Here is a 14,957-nt window from a genome sequence, read left to right on the forward strand (position 1 = left end):
TTCTGGGGGGCCCTCTCCGCAAGAAAGAAGGACGCAGAGGCTGGGTAGAAATGACTGTGTATTCCCTGGTTACAAAGCGGGGCTGTGGCAGTCTCCAGCGTGTCCGGCAGTCAACAGACAAGCAGAGCCTCATCGTCACTGGCCTCCAGCGTTGGGGAGCAGGGTGGTGGGGGGCTCCTGCAGACACCCAGTGGCTCTGGTGGGTGGGGGCCTAGAGTGCTGCTGGCAGCGGGGGCTGGGGGGTGAGAGTCCTGGGCTGAGCAAGGCTCCCGAAGTGTTTCTGCAGGGGCTGGGCTGTCCACCATGGGGTTCCTGCAGGCCTTTCTGTCCTTGTCTACCAGTCTGCTCTCCGGGTCCTGCAGTCCTGAGGGGATTGGCACAGAAGGTCCCACCTCTGGTGTGTGGCCAGGGGTGCCGGGGCACCCATCCCCAGCTGCCCCGGGGCTGCCTGTGTCCAGAAGGGGTGCCGGGGGGTCCAGGGCAGCCCCTGATGCAGGTTGGAGGAGCCCGTCGCCCAGCACTGTTTGCGAGGTGCGCGCAGCGGTCAACAGTGGGATCTGTCCGCGTGGTGCCCGTGGCCGGTGAAACAGCCGGTTCCAGAGGCGGCCGAGGCGACGGCGGGAAGGCCCTCGGCGGGAGGCGTGTCGGCGCATCTGTCGCCGCATGGCTGTGCGAAGGTTCTGTAGCACCGAGGCCTGGAGGGTGGGGCGGCGGCTGAGGGGGCAGAGATCAGCACAACCCCCGAGGGACAGAGACCCAAGAGACCAACTTATCCCCCCCAGTCTGGCTGTGGACCCCCACGTCACCCATGTCACCCTGCCCAGGCCTCGCTTCCCACCTCCCCCACCTGTGGACCACCCAGCCCACCCCGTCCTCGCCCACCCCTGCGGGGTCTCGCCCTCTGGCCCTCACCTGGGCTGCACTGTAGACGGGAAAGTCCTCCACAGGGGGAATGAGGCCCTGGGCGATGAGCTGACCATAGGACGGGGGGGCCTCCCGCCGCACAAACTCTGCCTCAAGGCGCGTCATCTGTGTCTCAAAGGCCCTGAAAACAATGGGCAGAAGGGCAGTGTGGCAGGGCTGGCCAGAACCCCACGCTTCCCGCCTCCCATGGGCCCTCTGCAACAGCTCAGCGGCAGGGCTGAGGACCCCACCCCTCCACCATGCCATCCCAAGATGCTCAGGGTCCACCTGAGCTTGGCAAAGCCTTAATTTACAGACCCCTGGCTGCGGGAACAGGGAGCACAGGGCCTTTCTGCACGGAGACAAAGAAACCAAGGCTCCAGTGCGTGAGCCCAGGCACCTGGCAGCACTGCGAAGCAGCCCGCCCACCTGTACTCCTGCGTGCGCAGCGAGTAGAGCTTGAAGGCACAGCCCAGGGCGATGACCAGCAGCAGGCCACAGACCAGGCTGCCGATGAGGGCGGCAGTGATGACCTTCCGGGGCACAGCTGCCAGGCAGCCATGCTCATCGCTGCCATCCTGGCAGTCCTCCTGGCCATCACAGCGCCACGTCTCAAAGATGCACAGGTTTGTGCCACAATGGAAGGTGCCGGGCTGGCAGGAGAAGCAATTCTTCTCATCGGCGCCATCTGGGCAGCTCTTCTGGTTGTTGCAACGGTCGGCAGGTGTGTAGCACAGGCCGCTGCCGCCCTCGCAGGGGTACTGGTCCGGCGGGCAGGCGGGGCAGCCCTGCTCGTCACGGCCACTGGCGCAGTGCCACCAGCCATCGCAGCGCTGTGGCTCCGAGAAGCAGCCCTGCTCTCCTGTGTCACCCACATCTCCCTCACTGCTGCTCCCACAGGGCTGCTCCCATGGGAGGCAATAGCCCTTCACCTGGTAGGTAGCATTGAAGCCATGGCCAGCACTGCGGGCGCGGGCATGGTAGGCCACGGTGAGGCGGCCCTGGGCGGCCTCGAGGCTCACAGGCCTGTGGTTGCTGCGGTAGGAAAGTGTCTGCAGCAGGCGGTCCCCACGCTCGCCCAGGCCCTCATACACCTGTACGTAGTCATCATAACCCAGCCGCAGCTCCAGCTGCAGCAGCACGCGCCGCGGGTCCTGCGTGTCCACCAGCCACGTGCAGTGAAGGTCCGAGGGCCCTCGGGCTGCACCAAACAGGTCTGGGGAGGCAAAGGAGCCGTAGAAACTGCCCAAGCGCCGGCCACATGCCAGGTCAGGACAGCCCGCCTCATCCGAGCCATCGCCACAGTCCTGCGAGCCATCACAGCGCCGCTCTGAGGGCAGGCAGCGCGTGGAGCGTGCGCCGCTGCAGGGGAAGGTGCCCCCAGGGCACAGGCTGCCTGGTGGTTCAGACGCAGGCGCTGAGCAGTTGCCTTCGTCGGAGCCATCACCACACTCATCAACCGTGTTGCACTGCCATGGGCCAGGCAGACACTTGCCATTGTCACAGCGGAACTCGTCTGCCTGGCAGGACGCCTGGCCCAGCTTCCCTGTGGGGTGAAGGGCATAAGGGGAGGCAGTCAAGGGAGAGCAGAGCCTCCCCCAGTGCATGTCCTGGGGCCATTGTGGGCAGTTGGCTCCCCCATCCCAGCTGGGCCCCTGCAGGACCCAGGAAGAGGCAGAACCCAGGGAGAAGGACCCCTGGCCTCTCCATGGCCACCAGAAGGGCAGAGACCCCTCAGATGCTAGGGTGAGTTCAGTCTTTGAGCTGAGTCAGGGTAAAGGATGACTCCCCAACCCTGGCCAAGTCTGTGAAGTAGGGTCAGTGACCTCAAGGGGCTCCAAGGCACCCAGAGATAGGAATGACCCTGACTGACCGGGCTGCTGGGGAGACCCTGCAGGGAGCGGGCCGGCGGACCCTGGAGCCCACACAAGGGCACCGCGTGCTCTGTGGTGCCCCACCCCGCTGCCGGCATCACCTCGAATGTATGAGAGACGGAAGCCCTGGGCCTGGCCGGAGCTAGAGGTGTCGGAGTGGAAGAAGATCCAGACGTGGTCCCGGGCAGAGACGAAGGCAGGCGGGATGGCAGAGCCGCAGAGCCGGAAGGCCTCTTGGCGGGGTGGGGCTGCGGGGCCCAGCATGAGCCAGTCCAGGGAGCACTGGTGGGACTCCTCCACGTCAAAGTTACGGAAGCTGTTGAGGCAGAGACGAGTGCAGACGTGCGTGGGCAGGCAGTGCCCACGTGGCCAAGAACAGCAGGGAATGGTCAGACCTGAGCTCCTGGCAAGGATGGCCAGCCCCACGCCATGCCTTCATTCCTCCACTCCCAGCCACTCAGCGGGACTCCTGCTGTCCAGGGGTCTGAGGGTGGCCCCAGGGTGGGTCAGGACAACCGGGGACAGCGTCTGTCACTGCAGCCCCATTGCAGCTCTGTGAAGGGTGCCCTCGTCCCTGTCTGCCCTCCCCCACCCAAAGCCAAAGCAGACGGGGAATCAGGGGTCCTGTCCTGGGCAATTCCCTCCCCTGGCCCTCTCCCCTGAAGGGGCGAGGCCCAAGGGTCCAGATCCCTCCCACACTGGGTCTGCTGGGACAGACAGGCCTGTTCACTGAGGGGGTCCAGGCACACAGCGCTGGCCTAGCCTGTGGCTGGGAGACAGCTTGTCACCTGGGAAAAAACACTGGCCCGGACCCCCCCAGGCCTCGGCTGTGGGATGAGCAGGCCACAGGGCCATGGAGTACTCTAGCAGCAGCCAGTGAGGGTGGAGTCTTTGAGGAGAGTTCCTGAGAGCCATGGCCCTGTGGCCACACAGAAACAGGCACAGGCTACAGGGCAGACCCTGACCGTGCCATCACACCTCGGTGCTTTGGGCGATGAGTGACTGGGGGCCTTCTGGGCTTTGGCATTTAGCCAGGGAGTCCAGCCACAGCTCCACTGTCTGGGCACCTCACCCAGCTCCCTCTGCAAGGCCCTGCTGCTCTAGCACCTGACTCCTGCCTGGTTCCCTCTCTCACTGAGACCACCCCGAGGCCCGTGAGGAAACTCTGCTCTGAGCTCTGTGCCAGCCAGGCCTCCAGCCACCCCTATAGAGCAGAAAGGACACCTCTGCCACCTCAGAGACAGCTGGACCTTGCCCACCAGTCCCCAGGGCTCCCTTCCTGGCTGGGCTGAGGTGACTGACAGCCCCCACAGCCCCTGAGAGAGGCTCATGGCAGGATGGGGCCCAGCTCCAGGCAGCCAGCCACAGAGGCTCTGAGAGACCCAAGAGCGGGGCGTACTCACGTGCTCACGGGCACTCACATGCTTACAGCTCATACATGTTCACACATAGACTCTCTCACACATGCACTCACACAAATCCCACAAATGTGCCCTCCACACCTCACACATGTGCTCATGTACATGCAGGTGCTCACACACATATACACTCACACATTTGCCTCTATACTTACACACATGCTCAAACATGTACACACACATCTGTTCACACGTGCCTATACCTACTCACACATGTAGTCATGCACATGCATGCACTCTTTCACACACACTCAGCACATGCAGGCCTACACAGTTTCTCTCTGCCCCCCCTCTGACCCCCTTACCTGATGGTGATCATATCCCCGCGGTCGCCCTGGATGTACCAGCTGCAGTTGGTGCCCGGCGGGTAGTTGAGGGGCCAGGCTGGGCTGTAGATGACTCCACGCCGTTCTGTGTGCTGCTCCAGTTTCCCACTACAGGCGGCTATTGGGAGAGGAGGCTGAGAAGTTCTGGCCTCAGCTTTGGGTGGAAAGTGGGGTGGGGGGACACTTGAGCCCCTGCATGGCTTGAGCACGGGCCTTCCCCAGGGTGGGATCAAGGCCAGCCAAGGATGGCCATGGCCAATGGCTACAACTCAAGACTTCATGGAAGTGTTGTGTATGGGGGACCAGGGACCCACACGGACTCAGGGCAGAGGTACCCCCCAACCCTACCCTGTGCAGCTAGGTCCTATCCCCTATCCCCAGCAGGGCTAGGAGCAGGCCCATCAACAGCTCCCCATGGCATCTGGGAAGGGCAGCCTCTCAGCCTTGGGGCCTCAGTGGAGGACTCTGCACCCCCAGGCCTATCAGTCCTGCACAGGCAGCCCTGCTGTGGCTCCCTGCCTCCCCTCCCTGAGACTGGTCAAATACAGACCTCAGCCTCAGAAGGGGAGGGGCTTTGCTCACACAACACACATTTATTGAGTAGCTAGTGCTGTGCACAAGCACTAGGCACGCTGAGGAAGACAGGCAGAAGCCCCACTCTGTGGAACTCCCAGGCTACAGGGAGGGCAGAGAGACTTTACGCAGACACTCTGGGTGGAGTAAAGATTGTAAAACAGACCATGAGCCAATGCACTTATGAAGTGTAGACTATATGCTGCATTAGGTTTCCAGTGGGCTTAGGGAAAGGGTCATCGTTCGTTTCCCTGAGCCTCAGTTTCTCCATCTGTATACGGGCCCTGGCCTTGCCACAGGCTCTTGTGACGATCAGACGAGGCAGCATGGTGCCAAGGGCAGCATAGCACACCAGCTGGAGTGGGCAATGCCCAGCGAGGTGGCCTTGCTATGAGTGCATTCCTCCTTCATTATTCTCGGCGTGCCCTGGCCTTCCCAGGACTGGGCGGCACCCTGCACCTGGCTGCTCCCACCCCTCCCAGTCCCTTACACCCTTCACAACGACACTTTCCCAAGCCCAGGGAAACCACCTCCTCTCCCATTGCCTGGCACCTTCCACTGGTACCCTGGAAGCAGGGGCCTCTGTGCTAGTTCTCAAGAAGACTCTGGGGACCCAAATGGCATGGCTGCAGGAAGGAGAGTGAAAGCCCTCTAGCTGCCTCCTGGGCTCTAGGGCCATGACCTTGGAAATGATCCACCACTGACTAAGAGGGAGTCAGAAACCCCACCCACAGCTCACAAGAGCATCAAGGGACTATGAGAAAAACACCCACTCTTGACCCAAAAACAAGGCTCCCCACCCTCAGGTCACCATCAAGGCTTCAATGGTCCCAGGTCAGCAAGGTACTACCCAGGCCTCTCTGCTTGGCTCACCCAGGGCCTGGGGCACTAGCCTCTCTGAGCCCCAGATTTCTCACCCGTAAAATAGGAGTGAGGCAAGCACCCAGGAGAAGGACAGGCGCCCATTTCCTCTGACAGGGGAGGCCACAAGCCTTGCAGAGCTCACAGAGATGCTGGATGCTGACCTGGGGACCCTGGGAGGTGCGGGGTCATGACACCCGGATGAGGCTTCTCCTCCCGAAGGGCGCTGGGTAGGAGGTGCACAGGTAGGGAGGCCCCATTGTCAAATCTCTAAAGCACATGCTAAAACCCAGAGTCAGGGGGCTCTATCTGCCAGGTCTCGGTCTCCTCTACCCTCCGCCCTCAGGACAGTGCCTGGGGCAGAGGCAGGGCCTGGGCAGTACCTACCCTGGCCTGGAGGCTGTCCCTGAGGTTGGAACTCTCACAGAGGCCAGGTTTCTCATTCTCAGTGGCTGGGGAAAGTTAGGACCCCATGTCTTCTGCAGGGGCCTCCTGCCTCAGCAACTATACTTCTGAGACCTATGTCTGGCCCTTCTTCCAGGGACCAGGACTACCACTCAGACCACCAGACAAGTCAGGAGCAGGTGAGTTACCATCCTAACTTTGTCTCTCAACAAACTCCCAACAACGCATCCCTCTAAACAGCCTCACCCTGGAGCATCCCCCAGGGCTGCCCCAGAAATTCCCACACCAGGGGCAGCAAGACCACTCAGTTACTGTTTGCTCTTCTCCAAAGGGGAGCCACAGAGACCATGGCTTGTGCAGCCATCAGCCTGGCAGAGCGAACATGGAGCAGAAGGGAGGCCGGGGTCCATGGAGGGAGCCGGGAGCTCTGATCAGGGCCTCATGACTGGACACTGCTTGGCCACCGGCCTGAAGGGGGTCACCAGCTCAGACAACCAGCTCCAGGCCCCTCTGTGATGGCAGGCCTCACCCCCACCCCAGTACACCACTCCGGGATCCAGACACAGGCAGGCGCAAAAGGGCTCCGTGAATCCGGTCCCAGGGCCGCCACTGCCAAGCACACCATTCCACCCTAAGCCTTAGCTTCTCCATCAGTAAGATGGAAACCAGGGGTGCCGCCTGTCTCGAAGGGTGGAAAGCGGCAGTCTTAGGCCGACATTCATGTGGTGGGCTGAGTGGGGGGTTTGCCCGTGGGAGGTGAAGATCATGAGGGTGTGACGATAGGCAGCGAGGACTGTATGTTTGTAGGATAGAGGGTTTGGTGGGGGTTGGGGCAGTCAGTGAAGCCTGTCTGAGCTTTAACTGGAGGTGATCTGAGTTCTCTCAGGCAGAAGCTTTCTCAGCCTTTGGGCCAAGGTGGCCAAGGTAGGCTTGGGATGACTGACCACTTTTAGACCAATGAGCATCCCTCTTACCTAGTTCAAAGAGTCCTCAAATATTCCTGAGTGGGTATTTGATGAAACACAATTTGCAGATCCAGTTTCCAGAGGCAATCAATACTCTGGCCAACATGCCTGGTGTAACTGGATGGCAGGGAGCTGGGAGCCCCACCCCAGACACTCGGGGGAAGCTGCCAGTTGAGTGGAGAACAGCCTAAAGGCCCTGCCCAGGCTCACTGGGCCGGGGTCACAGTGGCCACAAGGTGGAGCCCAGAGGCCAGGGTGTGGGAGGTGCATCATCTGACATAGCACCTGACAACCTGGGGCAGGATGGGCTGAAAGGCAAAAACGTGTGGGTTCAGGCAGCCCCTGCCCTCAGGATCATCAGAGCCCAGTGAGGGCTGGGAAGGGGCAGGGAAAACGGTTATGATCCAGGCCCCTCACAGTATGAACTGCAAGGAAAAGCCCTGAAAACACAGAGCCACTGAGCTGTGGGGCAGGTGCTAGGGGCGCCTCAGGCGGCCAGAAGCTGGTCTCCACTTCCCTTAGCACTGTGAAAGGGACAGAACTAGACCCCAGGAGAACTAGGGCCCCAGACCACCACCTGTGGCCACAGGGGCTGTGTGTGCAGCTCAGACACCAGGGCACCACACACAGGCACTGTGTGAATGGCAGGAGTTGGCAATGTGGACCTTGTGGGGATCTGAGGTTGCCAATAGCTAAGAACCACCAGATGTGTGGACCTGGATGGCTCTTTCTCTCCCTGACTCTATGAGTGAACATCACTTTTCTAAACCACGTGCTTGGGGCCACATGCCCAGCCACCAAAGCAGAAGGGCTGGCCTGGGGCTCACCTTTGTAACACCTGATCCCCACACCCCCTCCCTCTTACTCTCTACCATAGTCACCGACATCTGACCCAGATGGGGCCAGTCAGTCTTCTCCTGGAAATTTGGATGGAAAGACTAGGCAGGCTATAGGGGCCAGGAAGCCAGGCAGGCCTGGGGCTGGCTCAGAGCTGAGCAACGCAAGGCCCTGGACCAGCCAAGTCAACACAGGAGGCCAGGCTGCCGGTAGTAGGAGCTGGTATGCAGGAAGGATCAGGAGGAAGACTGAGAGACGGAACTGTGACACCAGCTTCTGTGGACTCTGGGCCTCCCCATTCCAGGGGACCTTGGACAGCAGAGATCCCTGACCCTGAACCAGGCTCAGTAGGTTTCTGCTATAAGCTGGGTTCTAGGCAGAACTAGAAATCTTAGGTTCTTCCTGTCTCACTATATAGCATGGCAGACAGCAAACCAGTCAGAGGGCCACCAGGCTGGCGACTACAGACTCTCCCCAGCTCCTGAGGTCCTATTCAGTGTGTCCAGGAGCACCAAAGGCCATGGGCCTGTGAATTTGCCAACCTGTGGCAGCCCCTCAGCAAAGAGCAGATGCCCCTGATGGCCTCGGTTTCCTCTCGTGCTCCTGACAGTCTTTGCTGTCCTCAGCACTAAGCCTGAGCAAAAAGATGGCCTGAGCAAAAAGATGGTTAGACCCACTCTGACAGGCAGGAGGCAGAGGGGGAGTTGTAACTGCTTTCTTAGATTCTGTATGTCTATTTGGCATCCACTAATCACAGGGCCCAACTATCAGCCCAAGTGTTTACCTCTCTCTTGCACACTAACTTGCCTGGAATTGGTCTTTCCCCAACAGACCAGTTGATCCAAGTCTGAGCTCCCACCTACCAACTTACCTAATTCACACAAGAAGCCAATATTTCCCCAGCCCTAGGTCATCCCAGGGCCAAGGTCCAGGAAACCAGACCGCCCTCCAAGCCAGCTGGAATCACTCAGCCTAGCCTATCCCAAGCTGTTTCCCCTGTCCTGCCTTGCATTTCCTGGAGAAAACCCACAAAAGGCTCTGGCCTAGCCCTTCCCCTCACTCCTACATCTGCCTGACCAAACATGGTATTGGCCTCTTGTGTTGTCACTTAGTCACACCTTTGTAAATTAAATGCCAGGCATAATTTTAAAATAGGCAAGCATCTCATGGCCCTTGGGGAACCCCACAGCCCACAGGAAGCACAGTCTGTCAGTTGTACTCATTCTGTGACAGTTTGCTAGTGGTATTAAGCTGCCATGTGCCAGCACCGTGCTGAGCAACCTGCGTCATTCACTCATTTAACCCTAACAACCAGGGTTATTGAGGTAGGTCCTGCTATTGCATCCATTTTACAGAAGAGTAAACAGGAAGGTGTAAGCTTGACCAAACAGCTCATTTGTGATGCAGAAAAGATGCACTGAGAACTGAGGCTGAAAGAGGCCAGGTGACCTCAGGGACAGACAGGCCCTGAAGGCCCATCCTCAGAGGTCACTGGGTCAGAAGGGCAGAGAGGAAGGAGGGAAACATCTTACTCACCTAAGGCAGGAACCGCGCTGCTGAGCCTCCCAGTGAGAACGATGTTCACTGTGGGAGACATAAGATGGGGTCAGTGGGGGCCAGTGGCTCTTGGGGCCCAGGCACCTGCCCAGGGCCACCAGCAATCCTTATGGGAACACAGAACAATATAGCCAGAACTCTAGGCTGGTTCTCTTCATCTCTTCATCTCTTCATCTAAAGCCCTTCCACAGAGACTTCTATTCCTACCCAGGTCCCGCTGGGATGGGCAGAGGCAAGGACCCCAGAGGGTTTTAGCACCCACCCCACATCCTCAGCCAAAGAGAGCAGGGGACAAGCCCGGCTGCACCAGGCCACTCCTGCTGGTCCCCACCCCTGGAAGTCCTAACTCATGTGGGAGGGATGTGTTTCCGTCTCCTGTTGAGCTTGGGAACTCAGGCCTGGACTACCCATCGGAGAGAGATCCTGGCTCAGCCCTGGTGGGGGCCTTGCCTGGCAAGGGAGTTCCTGCCACCTTGAAGGGCTCCCTCCCTCTGGCAGCCAGGGAGGGAGGGAAGCAATCCTGATTAGCCCACTTTGCAGGGACCCAGAACTAGTGGAGTTCAGGGTCCTCCTCACTGTGCCATGGTGACCTTAAGAAGGGAGGCGAAGAACTGTCTTGCTACCCACCCCCTCAAGTAGCCATCTCCATGGGGTTTGTCTTTTGCTTTCACCTACTGCTTTCCTGCCTGGGGTTATGGGACCAGGAGGAGGCTATGGGCAAAGCCAACTTCCAAGGTTCAGGGTGCCCTTCCCCCAGCATCAAGGATGCCAAGGGAGGCAGAGAACATCTCTGCAGGGGTCAGCCCCCACTGGTGAGAACACAGGGGCAACTGTCCCCTCTCAGGATACCCAGGCTCTGCTAGGCAGAGCCCATGCCACATCTGGGCAAGGAGGGCCCTGGGGAAGCCACCCAGGAAGCCCAGCTCACCCAGGAAGCCCAGCACCCAGCAGCTGAGTCCAGAGCACATTACCACTAACATAGTGAGGAGTGGGCGCTGTGGGGGATCATGGCCCTTAGTAGAACCACTGATGCTGCTGAGGCAGGGGCTTTCCCCCAAACTTGGAACTCCCTGGTTCTTGAGGAGCAAAGGAGGGTGCAGCTTAAAACCGACAGGTTTCTTTTTTATTTTGTCTTTTCAGCGGCTTCAGCAAACCTATTGGGCTTACAGAACCTCCACTGGTGACCCCATGGGCTGTCCCCTAATGACCCGAAGCTCAGATAATGGCCTCCCTCCTCCATCATGGTAAATAAAGGAGCCATGTGGGTTAAGGTTTTAACTCCTTTCTTCCCCTCCCCCTCACACAGAGCCCTGGAAGGATGGGCAGAAAAACTCCCGGGTAGGACAAGAGACCCTCCTGCGTGGGCAGGTCCCCGGGCGCTCCCCTGACACACCACTCTGGGCTGAACAGGCCTGCCCCTCTGGCTCTAAGACACAAAACGAAAACAAGTCATCACCGCGGCGGCCTCTTGCCCGGCATCCAGAACCGGGGCTCCCGCTAGCACTCGCCCCCACCCCAACTCCAGGCAGGAAACAGTTCCTTCCAGACGGGGCAGCTGGCCCAAGCCCCGCCAGCCTCGCCTTTGTCCGCGTCCCCGGAGGCCTCCATCCCCGCCAGGCTAAGCGCTGGCAGGCCAGGCGGCGAGCCACTGTGTGCCAACCGCAGCAGCCTGCATAGCCCAGCGGCGCTGCGCACCGCGCACCGCGGGCCCCCAGGCGCTCTTCCGAGCCGGCGGGAGACGGGGTTCCCCTGCCAGAGTCGCACTCGCAGACTTGAGACCCCAGCAGCAGGCAGACCCGGGGGCCTCCCTCTCTGCGGCCTCCGCGCTGGAGCTCCCGCAGCGCCCGCTCGGGGAAGCCCGGGCCCGAGACCGGAGGAGCTGCGAGGCGGGGACCCAGAGCCGCCCGGCCTGCGAGGCCCACTCACCCAGGCAGACGACGGCGAGCTGCGCCCGGGTGCCCGGCGCGCCTTCGGGCCCAGCGGCCGCCCGCTTCTCCATGCCGGGGCCGGCCGCCCACGGGCGCCGCCTCCTGTCCCCAGGCTGCGGCTGCGGCTCCGGCTCGGGCTCGGGCTCGGGCTCGGGCTCGGGCTCCTGCTCCCGCGGCGGCGGCGGGCCGGGTGCGAGCGGCGGTTCTGGCGGCGTCCTTGTGAGGCGGCGGTGCAGGCCCGCAGCGCGCGCGGGGCCTCATCGGCCGCGGCGTCACGGGCCCCGCGGGGGCTCAGCGGCGGCCGCCAGGGAGGACCCCCGTCCGCCGCTGCCCCCGCGCCCCGGGCGCCTCGCCGCGGCCGGCCAGTGCCCGGGGCCCCCCGGCGCGCCCATGCCCCGCAGCGCGCAGCCCGTCCGGCCCCGCCGCCCCGGGGCCGCGCAGCTGCACCCAGCCGCCCGGCCGGGTGCCGCCGCTAATGCGTCCGTGGGTCTGCGGGTCTCCCGCCCGGCCCCTCGCCCGCCCGGAGCCCGGAGGCCGCGCCGCGCCAGCCACGTGACACGCCCGCCGAGCCGCAGTGGCGCTGGCGGTGGGGGGAGGCGCTGAGGCGGGCGGGGGGCGCTCGCCCCGCCGCGGCGTTGGACAGCTCCAGCGGGCTGCCCCTGCCAGTCCTCGCCCCCGGCCCTTGAGCCTGGCGCTGCGCGCAGGGTCCCGGGCAGCTCTGGCCTGGCCTCCTTCCCGACCCACCAACCGGTCCCTCCCGGAGCCCAGCTGTGCGGGAGAACAGGGGAGGAAAGGCTGGTAGCAGGTGGTCGAGGCAGAGGCTGCTCAGGGCTGCTTAAGGCAGGACGGGTCATTGTGGTGCAAAGCTAAGGCCTGTCTTCCAGGTGAGGTGTCCCTGCTCCAGCCCCTCCAACCTTCCCTCCTCGTTGGCCACAGCCCAAATGGCACTGTCACACCCTTAAAACGAGTTCTTCTATGCAGAGCAAGGCCTTTAAGGAGATATTTGTGAACACCCCGAGAGGCCTCCGGAAACCGACCCTCACGGGATCTTTGACCCACCCAATCACCCCAACAAGCACTAGGAAATGGAAAGGAGGCCTGCTTTTCAGACTTGGGGCCGCCCCCTGGGAGAGCTGTAAACCAGGTACTGGGGCCAGAAGAGGCAGAAATGGGAGAGACCTAGGAAGTATTGAGGAGGCCATTTAGGGTCAAGCAGGGTCAACCTTCCTTTCCTGAAACAGATGTGAAATCAAAGGTGCCCAGAGGTTCCCTACCACGGAGATTTGTATGGCCTGAGGCTCAGGATCCCTCTCCCCCACCTCATATATCATTTTTGGAGAGCAGATAGAAAGGAACAAATATTATAGTAGTGAAAGTTGTAGACAGAGTAACTCACTAACTTACTTTAAACTGGATGTTAGACAAAATTTGGGAAAACACCTTTTTGTTTTTCTTATTCTGTCTTCTAATTCCTTTGGTGGTCTTCCCAAAGCAGACTTCTTGAGAGATGGGTTAAAAAATTTAAGAGTCAATAACAAGAAAAATGGTGTATTTGTGGTAAAGAACATTAGCCTACCATAACGTGGTTTCAGAATTTCCTCAGACTGCTGACTGCCCATGCATTGGGCATTTAGCAGGGCAAAAATGTTCAGCAATGTAGGGGCACTGGCAAGGAGGGTCCGAAGTGCTGTTTTCCACTTGAAGATGCTTTCTACTTTAATGCATGTTTTGCAAGTTATATAGGGAATCCAAGGTTGATTATTGTGAACACCATGGGGAATCCTACTGGAGCCTGAAGGAGAAGGAAAAATGTGAGCCCCTCTATATACTTATCAAAATATCCTCCCATACTTTGAACCAAGTAGAAAAGGTTACTAAAAGCTCTAAATTCACAAAGCATGACTGTATGTAAAACTGCAAATTGCCCAATCTGTTTATAACCCACTGTCAATCTTTATGAACCCACATGGCAGGGGACCATCCAGCTACCCAGGAACTTCAGGCTGATTGGAAACAACTGTACCCTTTGCACAGTAGTGCAGGACTATAAAACAAACAACAGCAATCTATCTGCGTTTAAACTTTAAATATGTTGTTCATCATGGGTGAGGTGTTTTTTTTGCATTATTTTGCTTTTTATTAAAATAGGATTTATCATAATTACTGAGTTGGCATAAACCTACACCCTGCCCATACTGAGACCATGGCTACCTGACACCCCGTTTCCAGTTTAGTCCCACGGTGGTTCAATGCCCTCTAGAGCCTGCCACGCCAAGCAGGGGCCTTGCTAGGGTTCCACTGTGTAGCCCTGGCCTAGTCCTCTCCCAAACCCCTCTCAACACTTCTGCAACAGTTCCCGAAGCCCAGGTTCTGCTGCAAGACCTGGCTGCAGTTGCTGGGTCTTTCTCACCCTGCAACTTTTAAATAAACATCCTGTGTCAGCTCTAGTTATATCCAGAAGGTATCTGTCCATCACAACTCCAAATTTCCAACCAGTGGAGAATTTAGTACTGGAAATAGAATGATGCCAGTAATAGATCCTGAGAACTTGCACAGACTGGCTGAAACAGACAAGGGAGCAGTGGGTCCCAGGAACCCAGGCTGTGAATCAGGGTCCTCCTGGCAGGAAGCTGGCCTTCTTCCTTAGAAGGAAGCAAAGATGCTGTCACCCCCATGTGTTTCATAAGATATGGACTATGGGCCACTGAGGCCTTCAGCAAACTGCTCCAGGAGTAAGGAGAAGAGGGCAAGCAGACAGGAGAGGGATGAGGCACAGAGGCATCCCATGTAAACCCCTTTCTGAAACAATGAGGTCACTGCTGACCAGCCACATGCCCCTAAGCCCCTACAATACATAGAGGAAGCCACTGCCACTCGAGATTTCCCCATGCCCTCCTCATTGTCCTGCATACACATGCTCAAACTCAGGCCCACTCCTATCCAATTGGTTGCTGGCCACTACACAAAGGATGCCAAGTTGGATGGTAATTGTCTTTCTTGATTTCAAATAATTAGACTTTTTTGAGGATCAAAGGTCAAATGTGGCTTTGGTGAGTGACACTGAAACAAGGTTTTATGACCACCTGGTCCAAGTTTACTGCAGGTGCCTTCCAGGAAGGCAAACCTTTCATTGCCCAAACTGAATTCTAGAACAGATACCTCTGCAGTCTGACCTTCCCTGTTGTGCCCAGCTCAGTTTATGGCCACATAATATACCGAGTCAATAATCCCCATCCCAATCCTCTAACACCAATCCATCGCTCAGTTCTGATAGCCAGTTCCTACAGTGTCTCAAACCTGCCCACTTTCC

General features: G+C 59.1%; 1 protein-coding gene across 2 annotated transcripts; it reads right to left on the reverse strand.

The window, feature by feature from the left end:
- Positions 1-45: 45 nt before the first annotated feature.
- LRP3 (LDL receptor related protein 3) lies at positions 46-11,860 on the reverse strand. Of its 2 annotated transcripts, none has more exons than XM_036929919.2 (7): positions 11,646-11,860; positions 9,699-9,746; positions 4,501-4,639; positions 2,879-3,093; positions 1,333-2,449; positions 913-1,045; positions 46-695 (listed from the first exon to the last, which is right to left on the reverse strand). In XM_036929919.2, the coding sequence occupies exons 1-7, from the start codon at positions 11,716-11,718 to the stop codon at positions 111-113; spliced, it is 2,310 nt and encodes a 769-aa protein (XP_036785814.2). In that variant the 5' UTR covers positions 11,719-11,860; the 3' UTR covers positions 46-110. The 2 variants fall into 2 exon arrangements, with proteins under 2 accessions (XP_036785814.2, XP_057348833.1); XM_057492850.1 differs by having other exon boundaries at positions 46-714.
- Positions 11,861-14,957: the final 3,097 nt, after the last annotated feature.

The sequence above is a fragment of the Manis pentadactyla genome, chromosome 15 (genome assembly GCF_030020395.1).
Source record: "Manis pentadactyla isolate mManPen7 chromosome 15, mManPen7.hap1, whole genome shotgun sequence".
Classification (NCBI taxonomy): domain Eukaryota; kingdom Metazoa; phylum Chordata; class Mammalia; order Pholidota; family Manidae; genus Manis; species Manis pentadactyla.